The sequence below is a fragment of the Labrus mixtus genome, chromosome 19 (genome assembly GCF_963584025.1).
Source record: "Labrus mixtus chromosome 19, fLabMix1.1, whole genome shotgun sequence".
Lineage (NCBI taxonomy): Eukaryota > Metazoa > Chordata > Actinopteri > Labriformes > Labridae > Labrus > Labrus mixtus.
In genome coordinates this window covers 23302939-23328201 of record NC_083630.1, presented here as the reverse complement: position 1 = coordinate 23328201, position 25263 = coordinate 23302939, and the positions used below count along the sequence as shown (strand labels likewise).

The 25263-nt window shown below is 43.3% G+C and overlaps 3 protein-coding genes across 3 annotated transcripts in view; all 3 read left to right on the top strand.

Annotated features, from left to right (window-relative positions):
* ackr4b (atypical chemokine receptor 4b) overlaps positions 1 to 25263 on the top strand; it is a 393880-nt gene that overhangs the window by 301251 nt on the left and 67366 nt on the right. The gene's annotated exons all lie outside the window — the stretch shown is intronic.
* LOC132994616 (uncharacterized) lies at positions 423 to 5966 on the top strand. Its single transcript, XM_061065098.1, has 7 exons — positions 423 to 735; positions 838 to 982; positions 1262 to 1375; positions 2808 to 2952; positions 5097 to 5245; positions 5380 to 5513; positions 5623 to 5966. Exons 1-7 carry the CDS (start codon positions 630 to 632, stop codon positions 5769 to 5771), a joined length of 942 nt encoding a protein of 313 aa, XP_060921081.1. The 5' UTR covers positions 423 to 629; the 3' UTR covers positions 5772 to 5966.
* Positions 7125 to 10153, top strand: LOC132994219 (uncharacterized). The gene is made up of 7 exons (XM_061064421.1): positions 7125 to 7275; positions 8302 to 8446; positions 8846 to 8959; positions 9044 to 9188; positions 9280 to 9428; positions 9522 to 9661; positions 9759 to 10153. Exons 1-7 carry the CDS (start codon positions 7140 to 7142, stop codon positions 9920 to 9922), a joined length of 993 nt encoding a protein of 330 aa, XP_060920404.1. The 5' UTR covers positions 7125 to 7139; the 3' UTR covers positions 9923 to 10153.

Below are 25263 nucleotides of genomic sequence, written 5' to 3'. Positions count from 1 at the left end.
TGCACGACTTAAAACTTCTAATTCAAGCAGTCCTTGACTTCCAGGTCAGCAGATGCAGCCACCTCATTATTCTCAATTTAACCTGCTGCTGCATTCATTAGGCAATGATCATATTTAATTACATTAGTTGGAGGGATTTGTCGAGAGTAGCCGCCTGATTGAGCTGAACTTGAACTCTTGCCATCCTCACACCCAATTTATTAGCTCCGACTGAAAGCCAGCCAGGAGGTGATGTTCCCCAGTTTTTATAAACGAGCTGCCGTGTTATTATTTTGTTGTCGTTTTTATATTCTCACACTCTTGACAGTTTGTCCTGATCTTTAGTCTTTACCCTGCTTTAAAGCGGTTAAGCAGCAGATTGTTTACGACCGGGGGGGGGGGGGAGATAACAGGTGGACGGTTAAGGACAATAAAAAGGGGATGACACAATGTCCGTAAGAACATCAAGCAGAGAGACAGTTTTTTCTGGAAGGTACCGTCATACTCCGTGTCAGACCTGCAGGAAAAACTGTCTCTGGACCACTTTGTGTTGTGGATAATGAGACATATCAAGAGGCGGGTTTAGATAGATGGAGTTTGTCTGGTGTTAAAGCATTTTTGTGGACTTTTACCTGCTGAAGACCATCGTCATGGCAACCCACAGGCCCTACCGCATTGTACTCATGTTCGTCGGGTTGTTTACCCTCTTAGCCGCGATCACGTTCAACTCTTTATCTGGATTTGGTGCTGAATCAGGTGAGTGTGTGTGTGTGTGTGTGTGTGTATGTGTGTCAAAAATGAAAACAAATCGTTTTAAGGATTTTGGGTGATAATAACGCGGTGCTGATCTCTGTGCAGGCATTTTCAAGCAGAGCACGGAGGATGTCACACTCATGTACACAACTCCCATAACTCCTGCTCAGTGGGCCATGTTTGTCTGGGATTTCATATACATATGGCTCTTTGCTATGTTCATATACTTTACAGCTGGACTTTGCAGAAGGTAGGCACCGTCTCTCACACATGATTCAGAAAATGACCACGCTTTAAAACCGACACCAAACAGTACCACCCGAACGTTTTTATCTCAATCCTCTTGTATCATTACATGCTGAAAAATTACTTCACCGAGTCCAGAGGCAATTTACTCCCTCTTTGTGCCGTCGCATATTGCTCTGACTTCGTAGCAGAGAGTCTGATTATGTCCCCGCAGGCTCAATCTGTTTGCTCTGCTGGATTTTTCTCTTGCAAAATCTAACAGCGTTCTGGGTGTTTCCTGCAGGGACGCCTACGACTGGATGTACACCACGCCTGCAGTGCTACCCTACGGATTCCATGTCTCCATGATCGTCAATGTGTGCCTGAATGTAACATGGTTGTTTCTGTTTGACAGAGAGTAAGTGTGTGTAAGGTTAACAGGTGTGTAGTAACATTTCAGAGGCCGTGTTTTTTCTATCATTACTAAAAAGTAGGGCTGTCAAACGATTCAACATTTTAATCACAATTAATCGCAAAATTTCAATAATTAATCGAGATTAATCGCATTTTTAATTCCATTATTGTCACAAATTGTCAGGCTTTTATTTTGAATGTGTGTACTGTCTTTCAACCCTGAAAGGAATTCAATCCTGCTTTTATTTTGAAATAAAGTTTGGAACTAGAGATGCAGCGATTTGGGAAAATCAGGGCCGATACCGATGTTTGTTTCATCTTATTTGCTGAGGTGCCGATGTCTATCAACAGGGCAGATATTGGCCGATAGCGATGTTGGACCGATGCATCGCTGCATCCCTAGTTAAGCACAGAAACAGGAAGTGGTTAGGGATCTCCAACAGCTCAAAGGAACGGTAACAAAGGTCAATGTGTGATGTCATAAGGTGGATATGACTTTGGACTCGTCAGCTGAGCTGTCTGAGAGTTTGTTAAAGTGAAATGAGACACTCAAAGATGCAGCAGTGTCCTTCTTTTACATCACTGAGACTACAGGGAGACACTGAGGACCACTATCTACGGAGAGCCTGAAGGGACAAAATAGCATCAGATTAATCGAGATACAAAAAAGTATGAGTGCATTCATCTGAGACCGTAGATAACCACGAGTCACTAGTAAAAAGAAGAGTGTGCGACTTTTTGATCCAGTAGATGTCGCCCTTGAGCTCCAGCATGAAACCAAAACAAGCTGCTGTTTGGCCACGCCTCCTCCGTACTGAAGCCTCCGCTCTCCTCCAGCGACACGCCTCACACAGCCCCCTCCCCCTCGAGTTCACATGAAGGAGTTTAGGGCAAGCAGCGGACAAAATTATCCTCGAGCTGCGATCCCCTGTGTCCTGTTGTATTAGCATGCTAATGTTAGCGCTCTTTAGTTAGCTCGTAGCTTCACATTGTTGTGTTAGCATGCTAATGTTAGCGCTCTTTAGTTAGCTCGTAGCTTCACATTGTTGTGTTAGCATGCTAATGTTAGCGCTCTTCAGTTATCTCGTAGCTTCACATTTCATGTAAACTGACACAGAATGAGCGTGATCTAAAAACTCTTACTAACATCCAAATAATCAGTGAGTATGTTCTTCTTCTTCTCTCTAGTTCTTGACTAAAACAGCTTTTATACACAAGGGGAGGAGCCGGCCGTCCCGTCCACGTAAACACGGCTCTGACAACAACACAGCCAGCGGGACTCGAGCTTCTCCCTCATTGTAGACAGTCATGACTCAGAGACACGTTTACACAGGATATGCTTGATCTCTGATATATTTATGTGGAACATGTCGCTCATTCTTTCATTAACGTTGACAGCCCTTCCTAAAAGTTCTCATTTCTGTTTGTGTGTGTAGATTGATGCTGCCCATGCTGATCATCTCCGCTGTGATGATGATCACCAGCTACATGATTCTGTTTTTCTCCTGTCATGGAATGAAGATCTATGGAGCCTGGTTACACAAGCATCGCAACGCAGACCTGTGGCTCCTCAGAATATTGGTATATATGACTTATAATGTATGGACTTTGACATCTCTGTGTTTTTCTTTTACATCTAGCTTTAAATAAAGGGAAGTACGGCATCTTTGGTTTACTGGCAATGTGCAGTAAAAAGCTCGTAAAAAAATAAATAAACTGTAATAATTCACACATTCAGCAAACACAGGGTGATCTTTGGATTGAAGGGCAAATCCAAGGCTCTGGGAGTTTGAATCCAGATGTATTTAAAGGCCAGTTTACGTGTCTCTTACATCTTTACGATATATGTTAAATTATTGACCTTCCTCAGTCAGGTGTTGAGGATTGCCCGCCATTCTTCTCCGTCCTTGCATGCGGTGAAAACACACTCTTTACCAGATCCTGCAGCAAACATATGCGGCCTTCAGATGGATCTCATGAAGCTGTGGACAGGAAAGGCTTAGTGTTCAAGTGGTAACTGTATGGGAACACTGCTGCTAGGCAACGGCAACATGGACGCCAAAAGATGGCTTTGTTCTTCTCTTGGCTTTCTATATAAAAACGCAGACATTAAACCAGTGCGCTGCACGACCTCCGTGCTCTAATGAACCTGCTGCATTATGTTTCCTGTTCTCCAGGATGTTCTTCAACCAGGTCAGGAGAATATCCAGAGCAGTCCTCCTGAAATTATCTCAATATTTTCAGGAATGCAGACGTCAAAACGGCTATTTTGTAATCTTTGTTTTAGTTAAACAAAAATAGTTAATTAGGAGTTCTCAGGGAATTTATGACCTTTGAACAGAGCCAGGGTAATTACTTCTGTTTTCAGGCTGTTTACTAACACAACCTATATTATAAATTATACATAAGTAGAACATATTCTCTCGTCTAACGCTGGGCAAACAAAAAAGAAGCGAAAAGCATTTTCATGAAAATGTCAAGCTATTCCTGAGAAGCAACATTTTACCAACAAGGTCAGGGTCCTTTAAATGTGTTCAGTGCCTCTGCATCCTGCAGTCTGAAGAAGCCAGACACTGGTCACAAAGCTGCCGGCTGCTCTATCATCCATATATAAGGGGTGAATTCTCGTTAAAATGCCCGGTCACACTGACCGTGCACTGTGGTCTGAGATAAGAAGGCGAGAAATAGCAGAGTTAAGAAACAGACAAAATACCATGAGATTGGTTTTCAGACCTTTCTTGACTTGCATTCATACTGAAGAAGTGATAAAAGGTCACAAAACGCCGTCAACTATTTTAAAGGAGCAATCCGTGAGATGTGTAGAGAGTGAGATGATAAAGGCATCTTACTATCTGATCATTAAGGAAACATGTTGAAGTGCTGGCTTCTCTGACAACAATGCAGCAGCCAGTATGTCCTCCTTCTAACTTTAGATTCTGCTCCTGAATGCTCTGGATTTGTTTGGACCAGAGAAGGTAGGTGGTTTTAAGGCGACCCCCCCACACGGCCGTTTTGGACGCCCCTCGGTTTGCCAGATATGAGAGCAGTTATCAGATCAAACCAACAGGTGTTGCAGCGATGGAAGCGGGCAAGAGAAGTGGTTCAGATAGAAGTGATTGTACCCGACCTAAAAAGCCTCTGCATGTTTCTAATAAGCTCCACGAGCAGAAACGTGCTCAAACTAGGATCAATATTGGAGATGCTTTTGAAAAATGGAGAGAGGTTAGAACACAGAAAGGTTTACAGACCCATGCAGAGCTGGATAAACACTGAAGCTTCAGAGTCCACCACATGGTGACCTGTGTGAGCATGGACTCTAGAGAGGAGGGGGGGGGGGGGGGGGGGGGAGACAGCTCTCTATGATGTTTAGAATTTAGACTGCAGTCATTTTAAAGTGTCATAGTTACATACTGCTCCTTTAATTAGTACAGACAATCTGCAAAATACTTCAGGATTAGGATATTTCCTTTTGAGCTTGTCACTGTTTTTGGGTGCTGTGTGAATATCTCCTTACCTCCATTTCTCTCCTGGATCTCCCACTGATTGGTTGCGCTGCTGAAAAGCCAGAAAAGAAACAAACAACGAAGTCTAGCTGCTGCCCCAAAATAAATCCTGAATTTAGTTATTTTACAACGTGCCGTGTACGGGCGTTAAGCTGAGGATTATCACATGTTGCAGCATCCGCTTTGGTAATCATCCAAGCTTCTTTCGTTGTGTTGAATCAGGTGCAAAACGGGATAGCAGTGTATTCAACATGGGGGACTCTCGCCACTCTACTCAACCTGACGATATACTTGCAGCATCAGACGGAAGCATTAAGATGTGACTGTGCCATGCTGGCGCTGGTTCTGCTTCTGATGCAGCTGTCAGCCTGGTGAGTCGGACTCCCTGCTGTGTTCTGTCGTTCAGCTGTGGGTGCTTTTTCTCTCCCCCCCCCCCCCCGAGAGAGGCGATACATGAGCAAAAGAAAAACTCAAATCTTTAGTCTCTGTCTCACTCTGCTTACAGGTTTCTGTTAGAGAACTTCTACCTTGATGAGCATGTGCGCTACATTGTGACCATCTACCCTGTGGTGATCCTGTGGTTGACGGGGATCCTGAGCAACTCCAGCTCTCCTGAGAGTGCAATTTACATCTTTGTAGGTACGGTTTGACTCCTGAATGAAGGGCGAATAACAGCACCATCTTTTTTTATTATGTCCTTTTTTATTGATTAGTATAAATATGAAACATCCTCTCCTCCCCTCTACAGCTTTTATTCTGGCTCTTTCCTGCGTCATGTTTGTGGCACGAGCCGCTTTGGTCATATGGAAGCATCGGAAACAACCGTTTTACAGAGACAGCGGACCCAGTATGTCACCAGTAGAAATAGCTTTAACACAAAGAAAATTCCTTCAATGAATCATCGCTTCAGGTCACTGATTTTTCTCATCAGGAGGATTTTTTTCAGGTTGTGCATTTCTGGATACACATCTCAGTCAGGCAGAGATGTGTATCCATGATGACGTGTGTATAGAAAGAACCAGGCTGAGTGTGTAAATACTGTATAAATATTAAAGGTCACATATTCTCCTCCTCTTCTTCAGTTTCAATAAGTCTCAGAGCTCCTCAAAACATGTGTGTGAAGTTTCTTGTTCTAAATCCACTCTGATCCTGTATTTGATCATGCCTATAAAACCCTCTATTTCAGCCCTGCTCAGAACAGGCTGTTTCTGTGTCTGTACCTTTAAATATGTAAATGAGCTGTGTCTGACCACGCGCCTACTGCCCTTTGTGATGTCATGAAGGGAACATCTCCAAACGGCCTGTTTGAGCACACATTTTCTGAAAAGTGGAGCAGGTAGAAGACGGAGAGGATGGACTTTTGTCATCATTGGGGGGTTTGTAGACGGACTAGAGACACATGTTAGAGTTAGAGGAACATGTGGAACCTTTAAAGCTAAAAGACGTGTGAATTATATTCCTCATGTAAAATATAAATCTTCACCTTTTTAAACAAATAAATGACGAAAATTAAGAAAAACGGGAGTGAGGAATATTTTCATTTCTTTTTTTTCGAATATAAAAACTCTGGGTCCCTTATATATACACTGCAGGCTGATGACTTCATGAGTGTGAGCTGGCTGAAGCAATCAAGAGGAAGAGCAGGTGAGGAGAACTGAGAACTGAGGACACTCAGAGACAAACAGAGAGCGACAACAAGAAACACAAGGGGGGGGGGGGGGGGGCTGCAGAAACACATGGACACTGGTGGCCAAGGTTCAGGCCGCGACATATCCAGATTTCTAGAACAAAACAAAGACACACAAACTGTTGGTTATTCAGGACAAAAGTACAAGAAACCAAAGATTCACTGAAACCAAAACCAGAGCCTGACGTCTTTTCTTTCTAAAGAATCAGCCAGTTTTTGATTTCAACTATTTTAAAAATCAATAATTGAAGTTTTATTTTCAGCACAAACTCATCCCATCGATAAGGTATGTCGAGTACGATTTCAAATCTGCCGTGTAAAAACTGAAATGTCCTTATGTCAGCGTCTCACTGTTGGACAGAGTGTCAGCACGCCCTCACTGCTAGTACACAAACAAACACACACACACACACACTTTATATGGCCTCCTAATCACAGGGATCACAGGCCATTAAAGGTCCTATCAAAGAGATAAAGTGAAATAACACGTTTCATGCTGCCATCCGAAGTCCAATGTGTTTGATTGTGAAGGCAGACGTCGTTCCTCACAGTCGTCTGAGCTGAGCTGTCGAGGCACGATGGCGAGGATGCAGATGTCAGCGAGACACAGTCACCATGTAGCGATACACGCCGGGTGCATCGGCCTGGCTGTCATTACTCAGGTGATCGCACACATCTTCTTGAACCTGGCAAAGGACAGCTGGGTGCCCAACGGTGAGTCACTCTAAAATCATCTGATCAGGCCAGAGGGAAGGGCTCAGAGCAGGGACATTTATGGTTTAAACAAGCTGGTGTGTGCTTATAGTGACCTATTTCTGTGTGTTTGTTTGTATGTGTGTGTGCTGCACGGTGGTGCAGTGGTTAGTGCCTCACAGCAAGGAGGTTCCTGGTTTGAATCCCCGTCTGACAGGAGCCTCTCTGTGTGGAGTTTCCGTTCCTCCCACAGTCCAAAGACAAAGACATGCTCGTTAGATCAACTGGTGACCCGTAGGTGTGAATGTGTCTGTCTCTATGTGTCAGCCCTGTGATTGACTGACGACCAGTCCAGGGTGTAACCCCGCCTCTCGCCCAATGACAGCTGACATCAGCTCCAGACCCCCAGTGACCCCGAACAGGAAGAAGCGGTATAGATAACGGATGGATCGATGTGTGTTTGATGAATTTGTGATTTTAAAATCCTGAAAATGAGCCCTTCATTATGACCAAGTTGTTGTTTTTTGATGCTATATTTTGTGATTTAATCAACTTAAAGAAGTTGTTTCGAATCCAAATGATGCATGTTTGATCAGTTTTAAAGATGGGGCATGAGATTTATGCCAATCTTAGTTGTTTTTTTAACCAAAAGCCAAACACATACGCCCCTCCCTTCACTGCTCCTTTAAATGCTCCGCCCCCGGATTATTTGTCTTTATGTTTTTTTTTCCCTGAAAGGTGTTGTGGATTAGAATCACACATCACATCTTTAAAGTTATGGAGAAATAAGTTCACTTTAATAATTTATAAAACTCACTGGCTGTCTACTGCGCACCTCAAATTAAAATATCGACCTTTGACCTGACAGTCATTTGATTATTTTTCTGCAAGCAGCAGACCTTGATACAAGACAATCAAACAATTAAGACAATAACACAGACACACACACACACACACACACACAGAGATAACCATCCTATCAATGGTCACAGCACTATGACATATCCAAACCAGGGATCAGTGATTTTTTTTTGTCTTGGCGTCCAGCTCTGTTTCAGACGTCATGCAGAAATGTCTCGGAGACCTTCCCCCTGGAGGTGACCATGGACTGGTGGTCCGAGCAGTACTGGGTTTTGGTTGACGTTTGGTCTACTCTTTGGCTCGTCTATGCAGTGGTCGGCCTGTTCAACAGGTTTGTTGTCTTTAAAGCTTAATTGTAAACTGGCTTTACCAGAATTTGTTGTAGTCCTTAAATCTCCGGTTTTGCAGGATTTTACTTTGTTTAGAAATATTACAAGAAGTTCACTAGGAGACATGCTGTTGAAAAATGGAGAGAGGTTAGAACACAGAAAGGTTTACAGACCCATGCAGAGCTGGTGTCCACCACTTGGTGACTTGTGTGAGCATGGACTCTAGAGAGGGGGGGTGGGGGACAGCTCTCTGCAATGTTTAGAATTTAGACTGCAGTACTCATTTTAAACACTAGGGGTCAGAGTTACATACTGCTCCTTTAAACCAAGCTGCCCTTTTTTGTACATTTAACTAAGTGCAATTTTAAAGATCTGTTCTAACCTTGTGTGTAAATCTGCAGAAATGTCCTCGGCCCCGAGTCCTGCAACCCAGAAATCCATCCTCCATCGTTTTATCTGATGTGGACCGTGATTAATATTTCAAGAATGTTCAGCATGACTCTTTGGGAGAGACAGTGAGTCCTGTTTATTCAACATTTACCATGAACTAAGAAAGACATGCGCACAAGCATTCAAAGCTAAACTCTGGCTTCATACAGCTTTCTAGTCGGAGCCGTGGCGGTCAGGTGGATTCTACCAGGGCTCAGTTTCTACATGCTCTACATGTCCTACTCTAACCTCTACAAACACAGAGCCTGGCTGTCCGTCAACAACTCGGCAGTGTCATCATGGACGCGTTACCTGGTGAGCATGAGACGCTCTGCTCTTTGAGTTGTCTGTTGTGTGAAATTCGATGTATCTCTACATTAATGCATGCTCGTTAAAATATTTCCAGACCCAGAACGGCTTAGCAGTGTTTGCCTGGTGGTCTCTGCTGAACGCTGTGGTGGGTCTCGGCATATTATTCAAGTACAAAGCGGGCGTGTCGGACCCGCTCATCAGCACCGTCGTCCTCACCATAGTGACCTTGTGCGCTTTAACCTGGTGAGAATAAAAGGACTTAAAATCATTTGAGTCGTTTGTGTTTGTGAAGCAGAATAAGAAAAAGAAATAACTGAACATGTTGCATCTCTTCAGGTTCGTCCTGCAGAGCTTCTGGTTAACCAAGTACCTGCGCTACACCTTCAGCGTCTACGCCATTCTCATCCTGGGTCTGGGTGCGATGTTTACCAGGAGCTATCGCTTCCACGACCTCGCTGCAAACACGATCTATTGTGGTAAAAAAAAGTCCCCCGCAGAGAGCATGATGCATATCAAACAAATACATGTGTGTCTTTATTCTGCACGTTCATCCTGTCCTTCTCTTATCTGCAGGGCTCCTGATGCTCCTGATGACCATCCTGAGCACGATTCATTTGATCACTGAGTGTTTGCACACGGACAAGTCAACCAAACCGATCGCCGCCGAACCCCATGTGACGTTTGTGGAGACGGTGTGGCAACCTGAAGGCAACATGAAACACCAACTCCACCAGTGACAACTTAAAGACTCTGTGTGTAAATATGAAAAAACAATCCAAAAAAAAAAAAAAAAGTCTTCTGCAACAGTGATTTATGCAAGCATGTAATGTGTGTTGATCGCCACAAGGGGGCAGCATTTACCAACTTCACACTGGGAAGGGACACAGTAAGCACCCAGACTCACAGCAGATGGCTCAAGCTTTTAGAGGGAGTATTTAAACAATATCATGACTTTAAAAAAACATCAAGCATCCAAAAACAAATATGAATGTATGCAGGAAATATTGAGTCCAGTGACCACGCCACCGGGCACACAGTGACAGGTCATGACAACAAGACTGCTCGCCATCAGGATGAGTCTGCTATCCCAACACGTCCATCATGTGTATTATGACTTTCTCTCTCTCGTTCACACACACTCACACAAACACACTCCCTGCCTAAGTGAGCAGTCTGAGCGTCAAGTGAGAGGCAGGAAACAGGAAAACAGAATGAATAAAATAATGTGAGATACATGAAGAACATGAGCAAACATGAAGATAAATGATCCAGGGCCTGCACTCGCTTAATGTAGAATTTGCATAAGGAAATGTTGTGTGTATTTTGTAGTAGGCAAATGAACTAGATTAAATTAAGATATATCGGCAGTAGCTCATTCTGGATTTGGGTTGGGAACTGGAGAGTCTCCGGTTCAAGTTCCGCTGCAGACCAAGTCTGGGAATTGCTCAGGAGCGCTCGCTTGTTCAGATATATCAACTGAAAATGAGGTTGAATTGAAGGAAACACAAGAAAATAATCACCTACTCATGAGGTGAAAATAATAAAAGATTCCAGTTATGAGCCAACATTTGAGTTAAATATTCAACTAATGTATGAGGTAAAAATAACCCAATAATACAGTTCAAAATGATCCTGCTTGGTTGTATAAACCCAGCGTTTAGTTGGTCTGTATTTAACCCAGCAGTTCCCAATTTGGGTTGTTCATTTGTTCAGTGTTTAAATATATTCCATTGCAAAAAGTGCCTTCTGTTTGTGGGCGTGTGTCTGTGACCCTGATCATAAACTTGCGCTGGCAATTTATCTGACTGTCTCATTTGGAGCAAATCCTGCTGAATGTCATTATATCCGGCGTTGTAATGGAAGAACTGATTCGCTTTCAGGGTCGTCGGCGATATAGAGGCCAAGTTGGAGCGCACACACACGGTGGAAAATCACTAATTACAAATCACATCACTGTAATTTAGTGTTGTTCATGTTTTCATGAGAGAGTGATTCTGCTTCCAGAAACATCAATTTGGATTAAATATTACACTCTGATACGTTTGGAAAAGCAGAAATTATGCAGAGCTGCTAAATAACCAACTTTGATTCAAACTTTTCCAACATACGAGGAAATCTGTTTAGAAGGAGCGATATGTAGCTCTGACACCTAGTGTTTAAAATGAGTACTGCAGTCTAACTTCTAAACATCATAGAGAGCTGTCTTCCCCCCCCCCCCCCTCCTCTCTAGAGTCCATGCTCACTCAGGTCACCATGTGGTGGACTCTGAAGCTTCAGTGTTTATCCAGCTCTGCATGGGTCTGTAAACCTTTCTGTGTTCTAACCTCTCTCCATTTTTCAAAAGCATCTCCAATATTGATCCTAGTTTGAGCACGTTTCTGCTCGTGGAGCTTATTAGAAACATGCAGAGGCTTTTTAGGTCGGGTACAATCACTTCTATCTGAACCACTTCTCTTGACCCGCTTCCATCGCTGCAACACCTGTTGACCTGATAACTGCTCTCATATCTGGCAAACCGAGGGGCGTCCAAAACGGCCGTGTGGGGGGTGTCTTAAAACCTTCTCTGGTCCAAACAAATCCAGAGCATTCAGGAGCAGAATCTAAAGTTAGAAGGAGGACATACTGGCTGCTGCATTGTTGTCAGAGAAGCCAGCACTTCAACATAACATGTTTCCTTAATGTCTGATCAGATAGTAAGATACCTTTATCATTTCACTCACTACACATCTCACTGATTGGACCTTTAAAATGTGAATTTTCCACCTCATAAGCAGCTTTCATTTTGAATGTTAACTCCACGTCTTTTAGATTACTAGCTTTGTAAAACGAGACATTTGGGATTTCATGAAGGGAATGTTTCTACTTTTTCTTACATTGCATAAATTGATAAACTGAATAACTCATAAGATAATCGTTAGTTGCAAGGCTATACACATAATGATCCTCTCCTTTGGACATCAGCTTTACTACATTTACAGGAGAGTGGGATGAAAGCACTCAGATATGATGATCCTATAATGCAGCTTCGGCCTCTTGTGGTGAAGAATAAAACATGTTCCTTCAACATTTCCTCTAAACCCTGGAGTAGAGAGTAACCTCCAGTTGAGGATAATCTGTTTTCCTCCTCCTCCAACAACATAATACATCAGCTCAGTTGATTAAAAATAGCTTTGGCTTTCTCTCTCTTTGGCTCTGTGTTATTACAAAGCAGCAGTGGAATAAAAAAAACTTTCAGCACAACACAGAAAATGAGATTCCCCACCGTGGCATTTACCAGCCGCTATCAGATCAAACCGGTCCAATCACATTTTCTTCAGAACTTAATTCCACGTCTGTCCTCTCCGGCAAAACCGTTTAAAAAAAAAGAAATACCAACAGGTGCTCAGAGTAATTTAAAGATGTCGGGTGATAGTGCGTGTTAAAGGTGCCGGCAAAGTACATTAACATATTGCTCTGCTGCGTTATCACGTTTCCGCCAGAGTGCAGAGGCCAAATCGTCCCTGGAGCAAAACACTCGAGGGAGGCGGGGTTTGGGGGGAGGGGGAGGGTAGACAGTCAGACAGGACAGAGGACATTGAGGTGTTTTAATATCTGGGGGGCTTGTAATTGTTTCTAAACTCTCTGAAGGCTCTTTTTCTTTTCTCTCCATAAAAAGAAATAACCTAGATATGCAAATGCACATTCCCAATTAATTTCATTCATATAATTATGCGGAGAGGAAAGAGATTGGGTTGAAAAAGAAAAGTCTAACTACCTTGTGTTGACTTGTCCTCCCACTCAGCCCCCCCCCCCCCCCCCCCCCCCCTTCCCCCCCCTCCCTCGCTCTACAGGGTATACGTCTGAATCAGCCCGCCCGTATAGAAGCGAGCTCTGTTATGCAGATGAGCATCAATTATATCTGACATTTTTCACAAGTGGTCTTCTACCTTTTCTGAATCAATGAACAGTGAGGTGGAGGCGTTAATCAAGTAAACATGTGACCTCACGACCCCTTTGTCTGTTTTTAATGATTTCATCGACATTTAAGCGTCATGTCACTGCCTCTCCCAACCTAGTGGTTACAATGGGTACTGCAGTCTAAATTCAAAACATCATAGAGAGCTGTCTCCCCCCCCCCCTCCCCCCTCTAGAGTCCATGCTCACTCAGGTCACCATGTGGTGGACTCTGAAGCTTCAGTGTTTATCCAGCTCTGCATGGGTCTGTAAACCTTTCTGTGTTCTAACCTCTCTCCATTTTTCAAAAGCATCTCCAATATTGATCCTAGTTTGAGCACGTTTCTGCTCGTGGAGCTTATTAGAAACATGCAGAGGCTTTTTAGGTCGGGTACAATCACTTCTATCTGAACCACTTCTCTTGCCCGCTTCCATCACTGCAACACCTGTTGACCTGATAACTGCTCTCATATCTGACAAACCGAGGGGCGTCCAAAACGACCGTGTGGGGGTCGCCTTAAAACCGCCTACCTTCTCTGGTCCAAACAAATCCAGAGCATTCAGGAGCAGAATCTAAAGTTAGAAGGAGGACATACTGGCTGCTGCATTGTTGTCAGAGAAGCCAGAACTTCAACATGTTTCCTTAATGATCAGATAGTAAGATACCTTTATCATTTCACTCACTACACATCTCACTGATTGCTCCTTTAAAATGTAGATCTTCCATCGCATAAGCAACAATTACACAGGACAATACATAATCTTTACAAGATAGTGATGCACATGCTGTTCTTTCCTCTTGTATGACAAACAACATTAGAGAGGAAAGCGGTCTGCATCACCGAGGACCCTTCACACCCCCTTCAACACTCGTCTCAGCCGCTCCCTTCAGGCCGTCGCTTCAGGCCGCCGCTTCAGGGTACCCTTGGTTAAAAAAAAAACTTATAGGAACTCCTTCATAGCTTTTTAAACAAGGCTAGATCTACACTACTTTTAAAAATTAATATATATGTATTTTCTTTTGTACAGAAAATATCAACAAAGAGAATTCAGAATCTTTTTAATCACAAAAAAAAAGGAAATGCGAGCACCAGTCCAGTTGAGTAGCTTTAAGATGAAGCTGCCATATTGCACCAACCAGCGAGGCTCTTTAAGCAGTCGCTGCAGGGCTTTCATTACAGAAGGTACAATTCATCATGAATCTAAACAAAGACGCTGAAGGACAACATTTGAATACATGCATTTCTATTTGTATTCAGCGTGTTGACCAGCGGACAGGATGGTGATAACAACATACAGAAAGGAGAAGCATTAGAGATGGAAGCAAAACAAACTCCAACAATCAATATCACAACTGTGGCTCCCGTTTGCCAATTAGCACGCTGAGACAATTAGAATATATGTAAATGCTTTGATTTAATTAATCCCATGACACGGTTGCACTAATTAGCCGGTAATCCCACGCACTCCTCTTACTCCATATTTAAGACGAAACCCTCTCAGTCCAGATATGGGGGAGAGCAGACACAGCTGAGTGCAATCTGTAGGAATAACTACGACTTCAAGGCTTTTTTTTTCTAAACGAGATCTGACTAATTAGCGGTGATGTGTTTTCTGTAGACGACGAGCGTCGACAGACGAGGACACAGGAGAACCAACAAGGAACTTGTTTTATGTTAATCAAAAGATACAGACTTTTAATTCTCTTCTGTAATTAACAGAGCAATCATTGTGGGGAGCCGACTCTCTGGTGGTTCATGAATGACTTTAAGAAGAAAGAAATATTATTCTGCGCCTCGTGTTTAAAACCAGCCGAGAGACGAGACGCTCAGGGGGTCATGACGAATGTACTGAGGTCAGGGGCGTGTCCAGAGGGGTGGCACGGGCGCCCCCTTGAAATGTATTTGGCCACCACAAAAATAAGTATGTTTCCATTGGCTTGTGTTATGAAGTAGATATTATTGAGGTTAGAAAGGGTAAATAATTGATATGATTTGTATAACTTGGGCCACCTCAGTCAAAAAAAAAGTGTGGACACGCCCCTGACTGTCGTCCCATCTGGGACAAAAAAGCCCGCTTCCATCGCTGCAACACCTGTTGGTTTGACCTGATAACTGCTCTCATATCTGGCAAACCGAGGGGCGTCCAAAACCTTCTCTGGTCCAAACAAATCCAGAGCATTCAGGACCAGAATCTAAAGTTAGAAGGAGGACATACTGGCTGCTGCATTGTTGTCAGAGAAGCCAGCACATACTAGTGACCAGTTCTGGACGTTAACCCTCTTCCCCTCTCGACGAATGACGATTGGGAATCGGCTCCAGCCCCCCTGCGACCCTAGATTGGGAAAAGCTGTGTAAATAATGAAATGATGGATGGATAAATTTAAACTGAATTTAAAAGTGAAGAGATGTGAAGAGAAATCAAACTACAGCTGAAGGGGAAATTAATGTGTTGGTGAGCTAATGAATATGTAAACTAGCACTTTGTAGAAGCAAATGTTTTGCTGCAAGCTGTGTTAGTGAGGCATGCTGGTTCAGCTTCAGATTCTATGTCATGTCAGATCAAATGAGGATAACAATGAAGGAAAGACTGGGCTGGCGGAACTCCAGACGGCTCATTTCCAGGATTAATACCTCAAGTTAGGCAGCAAAGGAAGACAGAGGCACCTTCCTAAATTAGATGTGTCAGAGACGTTATATAAGCCGAGCAGAACAAGGAGCTCAGACACAGAAAATAGGACAGTGGACCCTCATTGTTTGGTGTCTGGCAAGGGATCGATTTCAAGTATGTGAATCATGGTAACCCAAAGGTCTGGGGTCTCTGATTGCAGCAAATTGCAGATTAAAGGGCCCTTCATACTGTTACACGAGTGCTCCCGACACACGGGCTGCTGCCGTCTGTGATGACTTGTGATGTGTGTGTGTGTGTGTGTGTGTGTGTGTGTGTGTGTGTGTGTGTTTGCAGGAATGTGTGTTTTGTGTTGTTTCGCTTCAATGCACTCTGTGTTTTAGAGAAAGCGACAGCTGGAGGACGAAGAGAGACAACAGGAGCGCTTCTCACCACCGGTGCTTCAGACGAGAACATACAACCTCTGAAAGCAGAACAGCAGTTCAGACTAAACAAACATCATCAGGTCGTTATGTAAACAGGCTCTGAAAATAAAGGCTCAGAAAACAGTCAGACGTCACCTCACTCCAAAGAAACACGACATTCTTACTTTTCTTTTTTAGATCTGATTTTTAAAATGTGTAAACGACCTTGCTGCAGAAAAAAAATCTGTCAGCTGGTAAAAAACAATCCGACCAGTGGAATCACAATGAGGGTTAGGGTGAGAACCAACATGCAGAATTACATGTGATCAGTCATCCTTCTCAGTGTAAGAGGAACACACCTGAGGAGACACACATCTGTAACACACCTGAGGAACACACATGAGGAACACACATCTGGAACACACCTGAGGAACACACATGAGGAACACACATCTGGAACACACCTGAGGAACACACATCTGGAACACACCTGAGGAACACACTTAGAGGAACACACCTGAGGAACACATTTAGAGGAACACACCTGAAGAATACACTTAGAGGAACACACCTGAGGAACACATTTAGAGGAACACACCTGAGGAACACATTTAGAGGAACACACCTGAAGAATACACTTAGAGGAACACACCTGAGGAACACATTTAGAGGAACACACCTGAAGAATACACTTAGAGGAACACACCTGAGGAACACATTTAGAGGAACACACCTGGGGAACATATTTAGAGGAACACACCTGAAGAACACATTTAGAGGAACACACCTGAGGAACACATTTAGAGGAACACACCTGGGGAACATATTTAGAGGAACACACCTGAAGAACACATTTAGAGGAACACACCTGAGGAACACACCTGAGGAACACACTTAGAGGAACACACCTGAGAAACACACTTAGAGGAACACACCTGAGGAACATATTTAGAGGAACACACCTGAAGAACACATTTAGAGGAACACACCTGAGAAACCTGAGGAACACATCTGAGGAACACACTTAGAGGAACACACCTGAGAAACACACCTGGAGAACACATTTAGAGGAACACACCTGAGAAACCTGAGGAACACATCTGAGGAACACACTTAGAGGAACACACCTGAGAAACACACCTGGAGAACACATTTAGAGGAACACACCTGAGGAACACACTTAGAGGAACACACCTGAGAAACACACTTAGAGGAACACACCTGAGGAACACACCTGGGAAACATATTTAGAGGAACACACCTGAAGAACATATTTAGAGGAACACACCTGAGAAACCTGAGGAACACATCTGAGGAACACACATCTGTTAAACAACTGAGAAACACACCTGAAGAACACACTTAGAGGAACACACCTGAGGAACACACCTGAGGGAGACACCTGAGAAACACACTTGAGGAACACACCTGAGGAACACACCTGAGGAACACACATCTGTTAAACAACTGAGAAACACACCTGAAGAACACACCTGAGAAACACACCTGAGGAACACACCTGAGGGAGACACCTGAGGGAGACACCTGAGAAACACACCTGAGGAACACACCTGAGGGAGACACCTGAGAAACACACTTGAGGAACACAGACGTGATGACGGCTGATCTTAGTTTGGACACTTTTGCGTCTGAAAAGGTCTGAAGAGATGTTTTTATCTCACAGCAGGTGTTCACAGGTGAAGCATGCATCATGTTTGTTCGTGTTTGTCCTCTCAGGGCGCAACATAATAAACACATCAGGTACAAGTAAAAAAAAACAATCCTTGGAGGATTACAGCCAAACACATGACGACTGGAGAAACCCTCGAAGCACCGACAGCAAACTGTATCGAACAAAAAATAAGTGAAGAGATCTGAAAAAGATTACACCGCCCTCGCGGCGTGGAATCGAATGGCGTCCCGGCTGCAGTCGAGCAATATCAAACAAGTTATTGCAATTCTAGAGCCGAGCTTTCTCCGCTGCTGCACTCTGAAATGCTAATGTCATTTTAAAGAAATATGAAGCCTCGGCCTGTTTTTACCTTGGCCGGTCCTTGGGAGCTGCAGATGGATCGCTCCTCTCACACGTTCCCGGCACATGACCTTGAGTGCTTTATTAATTTCCTGATTTTTTTTTTTTTTTAGGGCAACACCTCGGGCTGTTCACCTAAAAGATGAGTCGGGGGATCACTCGAGGCAAAGGATCTCAAATTAGACAATTTCCACTTAAACAGCCTCCGACTGTTCATTAACTGTTTCAATTAAAAAAAAAAAAACTCCTGTTGAGGAATAATTAAATTTAAACGATCAAATGAGCTTTTGTTTTATGTGTAAGCTTACACTTTTTCAATTATTCAAAAGGATATTCATTATTTAAGCTTTCAGTGATGGCGCTTTGGTTAACCTCCGATCATGTCTGAATCATTTTTAAAAGCAATGAATTAAAAAAAGAGATGCATCAATTCCACTCTGCTGGATTTGAGCCCAAATTCAAAGCAGAAAAACGACGACAGCAGCAGATCATCGGGCAGAATGATTCACTGTTGACGCTGAAACGCTGAGCAAAGAGCTCTGTACTTGCTGACATTTAACCACATCAATCAAACACCGTCTTCTTGGAGATGATAAACTCATCTGCAACAATTAGATCGTCCATGAAGGGTGACATTATAAACTACCGGTGGGTTAATTTTAGAAATAATAAAAGCCACATTTGACTGACGTCTATGATGTTGTTAGAGGGCCGAAGATTCAGAAGTGACGCGTGGACTCTGTGTTTTGAACTGCTTTGCACTTAACGTCGAGGTGTGACTGAAAAGAACAGCAGAGATAGTCGACACCGTGCTCGACTCTGAATGAACGATGACGCCAGAAAATACTTCCCCGAGGTTATAAAAGAAGCACATCCATCGATTCAATCTTTTAAGAAGTCGCATTTAAAGCCAAATTCATTTTATCACAGAAAAAAAGCATCTTCAGGTCGGAGGGATCGAGTCTATTTCTAAGTGCTGGAAATACAAAACTTTGTGTGCAGACGTCGATGTTGACAGAAACACATCAGACCTCTGCACAATCACCTGGTCTTCATCACATCACTCCTCGAGAAAAGAAAACAAAGAGCCTCCATCTGTCATCAGCAGCAGCAACTTTGAAATTCCTTTTAACATATCAGACTGCTGAAGTATTTCCAGTCTTGGCAAGTTTCCCCCTCACGGCAAGCGGTCAGAGCGATTCATCAAGATGATTGCTGAACTCCACTGTCTCTGAAAATGATGTGCTACACAAAAAAAAGACAGCCACACTATTCAGGGGACATCGCTGAGGTGGAATGAAAGAGTATTCCCTGTCAATCAAAAAATTAGAAGGGCTAATAAGGAAGGAAGAATGTGTGACTTTTTGATCCAGTAGATGTCGCCATTGAGCTCCAGCATAAAACCAAAACAAACTGCTGTTAGGCCACGCCTCCTCCATACTGAAGCCTCCGCTCTCCTCCAGAGACACACCTCCAACCCCTCCTCCTATCACATTTGCAAGGACAAAATTGTCCTCAGCTCGAGCTGCAATCACCTGTGTCCTGCGTTGTTGTGTTAGCATGCTAATGTTAGCGCTCTTTAGTTAGCTCGTAGCTTCACATTTCATGTAAAGTGACACAGAATGAGCGTGATCTAAAAACTCTTACTAACATCCAAATAATCAGTGAGTATGTTCTTCTCTCTAGTTCTTGACTAAAACAGCTTTTATACACAAGGGGAGGAGCCGGCCGTCCCGTCCATGTAAACACGACTCTGACAACAACACAGCCAGCGGGACTCGAGCTTCTCCCTCATTGTAGACAGTCATGACTCAGAGACACGTTTAACCTCATGGAAGAGCTGGAAGAAAAGTCGAGGACACCATGATGGACTTCTTCATCACCAAGAAGCTGCTTCAAATCGACACAAGAAAACTTGAGGTTTGAGTTCTTTGTCTTGAACTGAAAGTGTAAAACTCTTTGGACGCTGCAAAACCTTTCATTGGCTTAAAAAATGCGTTTGTGAAGTTATTATTCACAGAGATTCACAGTCTAAGCATGTGTGCCAAATCAAGCAAAGATGCTAATTTAAACAGTTTAACCCTCTCCTGAATAAATGAGCATGCATGCAGGGGAATGTGCCTGCAAGTGAATATATTACAGCAATGTGCTGTAATCCAATAGAGCAGCAGTTCACTGCAGCTTCCATAATCACCTCGGGTACGCTTAATAATTCTCTGAATCGCTAAATTTATCTTTTTCATTATTTATCAAGGTGCTTCTTTTACGTTTGCACACAGCTGTACTTACTGTGTATCTGATGGTTGCATATGAAAGCAAGCTAAGGTGACACAGCTTGCTGCAGTCGTTGGCGTGCAAACTGTACCTGAGGTCACATTTATTTATGAGTGTCACTCATGTGCAGGAATGTCTTCTTCCTGTGTGCCGTGCCAACATGAGCATGATAGCGGACCCCCACTCCTCCTTCTTGACACTTTATTGAATCACTTCTTCTTTTCCTTCGCTGGGCCAGAGCTGCTTGCCTCAGCACATCACAGCCTAACACCTTGCCTGCTTGAGCGTACTCCTGCCTTGGCAGCCGCTGACACACACTGATGCTGTAATTAGGTGTGGGCTGTACAGTGCCGACAGATATCATTGCCTTTCGGGGACTAATGACAGCAGGGCATGACAGGACAGTGTGAAACTCGTCTGCAGAATGGACGGAGAAGCTGGGATTCAAGTTCCAACGATTTGGTCTTCTACAGCACATTTATCCTTTTTATCCTTTCTTTAAAAATATTGTTTAAAGTATATAAATGTACTTTTCCAATAGCACGAGAAAGATGTGAAAGAAACTGTCAAACATTACACATATTAAATATTCTACACAAATGAGTCCGGGATATGGTCCAACAGCCACACCTATTTGGTTTTTTGAACCAGGCTGTAAACATGTTAATCTCTGCTGTAAAAACAGGCTTTTTAGAATGGGTGTGTATGTGACTTCCTGTGCTCCTGCAGCCAGCCTCTAGTGGACACTCCAGGAACTGCAGGATTTAGCACTTCAGCATTTGAGTCATTTTTCAACACCTGAAGTCACTGCTTAGTAGAAACGTGCTGCAAGTCATAAAAACAGGACCAAAAGTCCCAAACAAATACAGAAACGTGCGGCCAATCAAAGAATGTTCCATCCCTCTAATCTCCCGAGGAGAAAGGAAGAATTTATTTTAAATGATCTATATTTCTCTCGTTAGAGGCCGCTGCAGCACGGTCGCCCTCGTCGCCTGATGCACTGTACAATGAACTCTCTTTAACACTCAATAAAACATGACAGTTCTTCCATAGGCGGCGTCGGCTTCACCATGTGGAACACGTTCTCACCTCCTCTCGTGTGACCTTGTGGGACCATAAAGCAAACAGAAGGTGCCTTCAACTAAAATCTCCCGTTTCTCTGTGTTAAACATTCAATCACTCGTTGAACGTTTACCCCCACACCTGACACTTCACTGAATTTATGTGGCACCGGTTTTACTCGCAAAGTCCCTGATCCAAGACAGCATCACATTCTTCCTCATCGCTCATTTGCCAGGCGTGCGACATTAAGTCATACTTGCTGACAGTGTCGAATCCTGCAGCGTGAGGAATATTGATGACGGGCTATTTATGGGGATGAAACCAGTCGAGTAGCACAAGGTCAGACGTGTGCCAAAGAAAATCGCTCTTTTTGCCTCTAACAAAAGGTGCAGAGCGGTGGTAGAGTGATGTTTGTATTGAGCGTGAGTCAGCTGCTCCAAACAGGACGCAGTGGGATATTCCGGTGACACAGAGTTAAGCTTGATTAGCGCTCGCACTTTTGCATGAACTATACCTGCGTGAAATGAGCCTCTCAGAAGTTTTTCATCCGACTCTGCTGCTGTCATGTACTTCCCTCCACTCCGCAGACTAACTACCTTGGATGTGAGAGAGCTTGTTAATCTGGAGCCCTCTGCACTGACACTTTAAGTGAGTTGCATTGATGCCTTCACAGCCCAGTTAATTAACAGGGCTCAGTTTTCACAAAGCTGGTTATTAGGCAGCGACTGCACGAGCATCCGTTAAGCTGATGATGTGATTTTGTGCATCAGCATCACCTGTGTGAGGGCCCCCCCCCCCCTCCTTACAGGAGTCAGAGAGTTAACGTGTGAGGAGGAAGGGAAAAGGGCCAAAACAGCTACTCAAATGTTTTCCTTGAACAGGGGGATGATGTGATAATAGCAAAGTGTGATTCACGTGTGCAGCTGCATATTTCACGGCTGGTTAGTGAAGCGCACTCACCCGGTTGCAGCAGATGTTTCAAGTAAATCCCATCATCATCTGCAGGAAGTCAATAACGGGATAAACACTCGACACACTCGCAAAGGTTGCTCGAGTTAAGGAAGTGTTAGAAGTGTGATTTAACAATTACACTGCACCACTGGATGACTCAGAGCGAGCGGAAAGTCGCTGATGTCTCCATGATTTTATAAAAAGACTAACAGAGTGACTCCTAAAGTTTCACTATTTTACTTAATTCTGGGCTGTCAGATTACGTTTCTAATCACGATTAATCGATACATTTCAATAGTTCTCATTTTAAATCACATGTTTGAAATTCCTTTCTTTTGCAAAAAATAGTCAGGCTTTTATTTTGAATGTTTGTACTGTCAAAGTCAGGGTTGGTCATTTCCTCCAGAGACACATTTTAAGATTTTTGGTTGAAATTGTCTTTAGGTCCTGACAGAAATTAATAACTCATGTTCTCTGAAAAAGGGAGCAAAGAAAATCCGTCATCTGTAGCAGTTGAAATTATGAATTTCCTTTTCAAACTGTGTGTTCTTTTTTTTTTTTTTTTGCATAGATTGCGACGTGTTTGACGTGCGATGTTTCACATTTAATTGTCGCACGGCATTGTGGGGTGTTAAAATACGACTCATTTCCTGAAAGAATGCATCCAAAACCCGGAAGTTAAGTGTCCATCCTGAAAATATTCAGTCTACTGAGGTGGACCCAAAAAATGCCTACTGAATGACCACGAGTATAAAAGAGGCGATGGTTTCTGGATGCCACTCTTGAGACCTCAGTGATGTTTGAACCTTTAGTGTGGTTAAAGGAAATGCAGACGCCACAGGTTGTCCGGTAAGAACATGGGGAAATCAGTCTGACACACACTCTCTCTTTGAGATGCCACTCTTTTATTGAAAAACATTATATATGTTTTTTGGGACATGAAGTGAAGATAAATGAAGATAGGTGTGTGTGTGTGTGGTTTAGTCTCATGGACGCACAGAAGCTAAAACGATAAAGCAGAAGTCCAGAGAACCGAGTTTAGGTGCAGTAGTCTTCTCTGTGTGATGCTGCTTCTGATGAGGTGTAATTAGGTGGAAAAAAAGGGTCAGAGGTCAGTGATAGGTGCAGATGGGGGGGCGTTGTTAACAGGCATGGGCTGTTCAAGGACAGATGGAGTGATGGAAATTAGAGTGTCTTCACTGAAACTATGAAAGTGGGGGACCTTTTGCACAACGAGGGTTCAGACTACTGAAAAGTCTGCACTCCATACTGAACTGTGCCTTCTCAGAAAGGGCCTAGGTCTTTCTAGGATGACTATTTTTATTTTTATTTTATTTATTTTATTATTATTTTTTTTTATTATTATTATTTATTTATTTTTTATTTAATTTAATTTAATTTTAATTTTTTTATTTTATTTTTTTATATTTATTTTTTGCATTATTGAGGAGAGCTTGGAACACAAAAATGTCATTGCCAGCTATGACTGTTTTGCCTGTTATATTGTGCATTTGACTAATAAAGATAACTTGAACTTGACTCTCCAGAGGGGAAGAACTGAACATATGCACTACAGTGAGGCCACATGGGCAGACAATGTGATAAAGTTTCACACTGGGTAGTCCAGAGGATTAAAAAAAAAACTGTGATAAAGCTGCTACATGTGCTATAGAAAAACTTTCCTTACACTGTTATCCTATTGTATTGAGCTGATGTCCTCTTTTCCCCCACCACTGTCCTCAGACAGCCTGAGTCCGCTACTGCACTGCGGTACAGCTTTACAGCCGGGTGTGTGCAGCGTATTAACATGGGACTTCACGCAGGTTGGGCTGTGACAAATGTGGTGGCTCGTGTTCGATGAGGGTAATGAACAAAACCTCCCATGGTGCTCGAGTCTGACACCACAACTTTGGTATAGGTTCTCTTTTTTTATTATTATTATTATCAGCTCCTAGGGATTCATGGTGTCCAAACTAAACAGTGTGCTGCTGACATTACAAAGTTTTTAAAAACATTTCTGGTATTTGACAGGGCTGTAACCCTGCAGGTCTGCTGCTGGTGAACGGGCTCCTAATTAACATCAATTAGCGAGGTTTGTTTTCAACATGTTAAAAAAAAAAGGATAATTAGTGAATGGAGAGGACAGTCACAGGATGTTCTGTTCCTGTAAGCATGCACGGTGTCATTGCCGGAAGCAACCCAGACGATTATTTTTTTATAAATAAATCATCCAGGGAGATTTTCTCAGGTCATTTTCAACACATGGGACACAGAAAGTGATTCACTTGATATTCCACTAAGAGCCCTCTCCTGGGGGGGAACTTGATTACAAGTTGCCCGGCCCCTGCTAACACATGAAATTTGAATTACTTGTGGATTAATCACGTCTGCGCGAGCTGGCAGAAAATGCCAGGGGAGTTGGAAGGGTGGTCGCGTGTAGAGGTATCATCCATCACAAAGCAGCAGCAGCATCCAAGTCTCCTCAAGCAACCTCTGATCACTGCAGAATGTGACTGGTTTCTGAGCTGCACGTGCACAGCTCAAATCAGCGTCTGCCTTCACACTGACTGTTTTCGAAACCGCATACTATACTACTAGTACGTACTGATTTGGCCAAAATGCAGTATGCAGAATGTGAACAACTGTGAGATATGCAGTATGCCAAAAGTACCAGGATGTCATACTGATTCGGGAAAAATGTACAGTATGCATCGGACCAGTCTACCTCGCGTACTGTTTCCCACAATGCAAAGTGGCAGGTCAGAGCTCAAAATGCCGGAGCGCAGCCGTTTGA

Excerpts from the sequence above, each read along its gene's own strand:
- LOC132994616 (XM_061065098.1), top strand. The coding sequence starts at position 630 with ATGGCAACCCACAGGCCCTACCGCATTGTACTCATGTTCGTCGGGTTG. Across the intron at positions 736-837 it reads TGGATTTGGTGCTGAATCAG|GCATTTTCAAGCAGAGCACG; the intron begins GTGAGTGTGTGT and ends ATCTCTGTGCAG. Across the intron at positions 983-1,261 it reads ACAGCTGGACTTTGCAGAAG|GGACGCCTACGACTGGATGT; the intron begins GTAGGCACCGTC and ends TGTTTCCTGCAG.
- LOC132994219 (XM_061064421.1), top strand. The coding sequence starts at position 7,140 with ATGGCGAGGATGCAGATGTCAGCGAGACACAGTCACCATGTAGCGATA. Across the intron at positions 8,447-8,845 it reads GTGGTCGGCCTGTTCAACAG|AAATGTCCTCGGCCCCGAGT; the intron begins GTTTGTTGTCTT and ends GTAAATCTGCAG. Across the intron at positions 9,662-9,758 it reads TGCAAACACGATCTATTGTG|GGCTCCTGATGCTCCTGATG; the intron begins GTAAAAAAAAGT and ends TCTTATCTGCAG.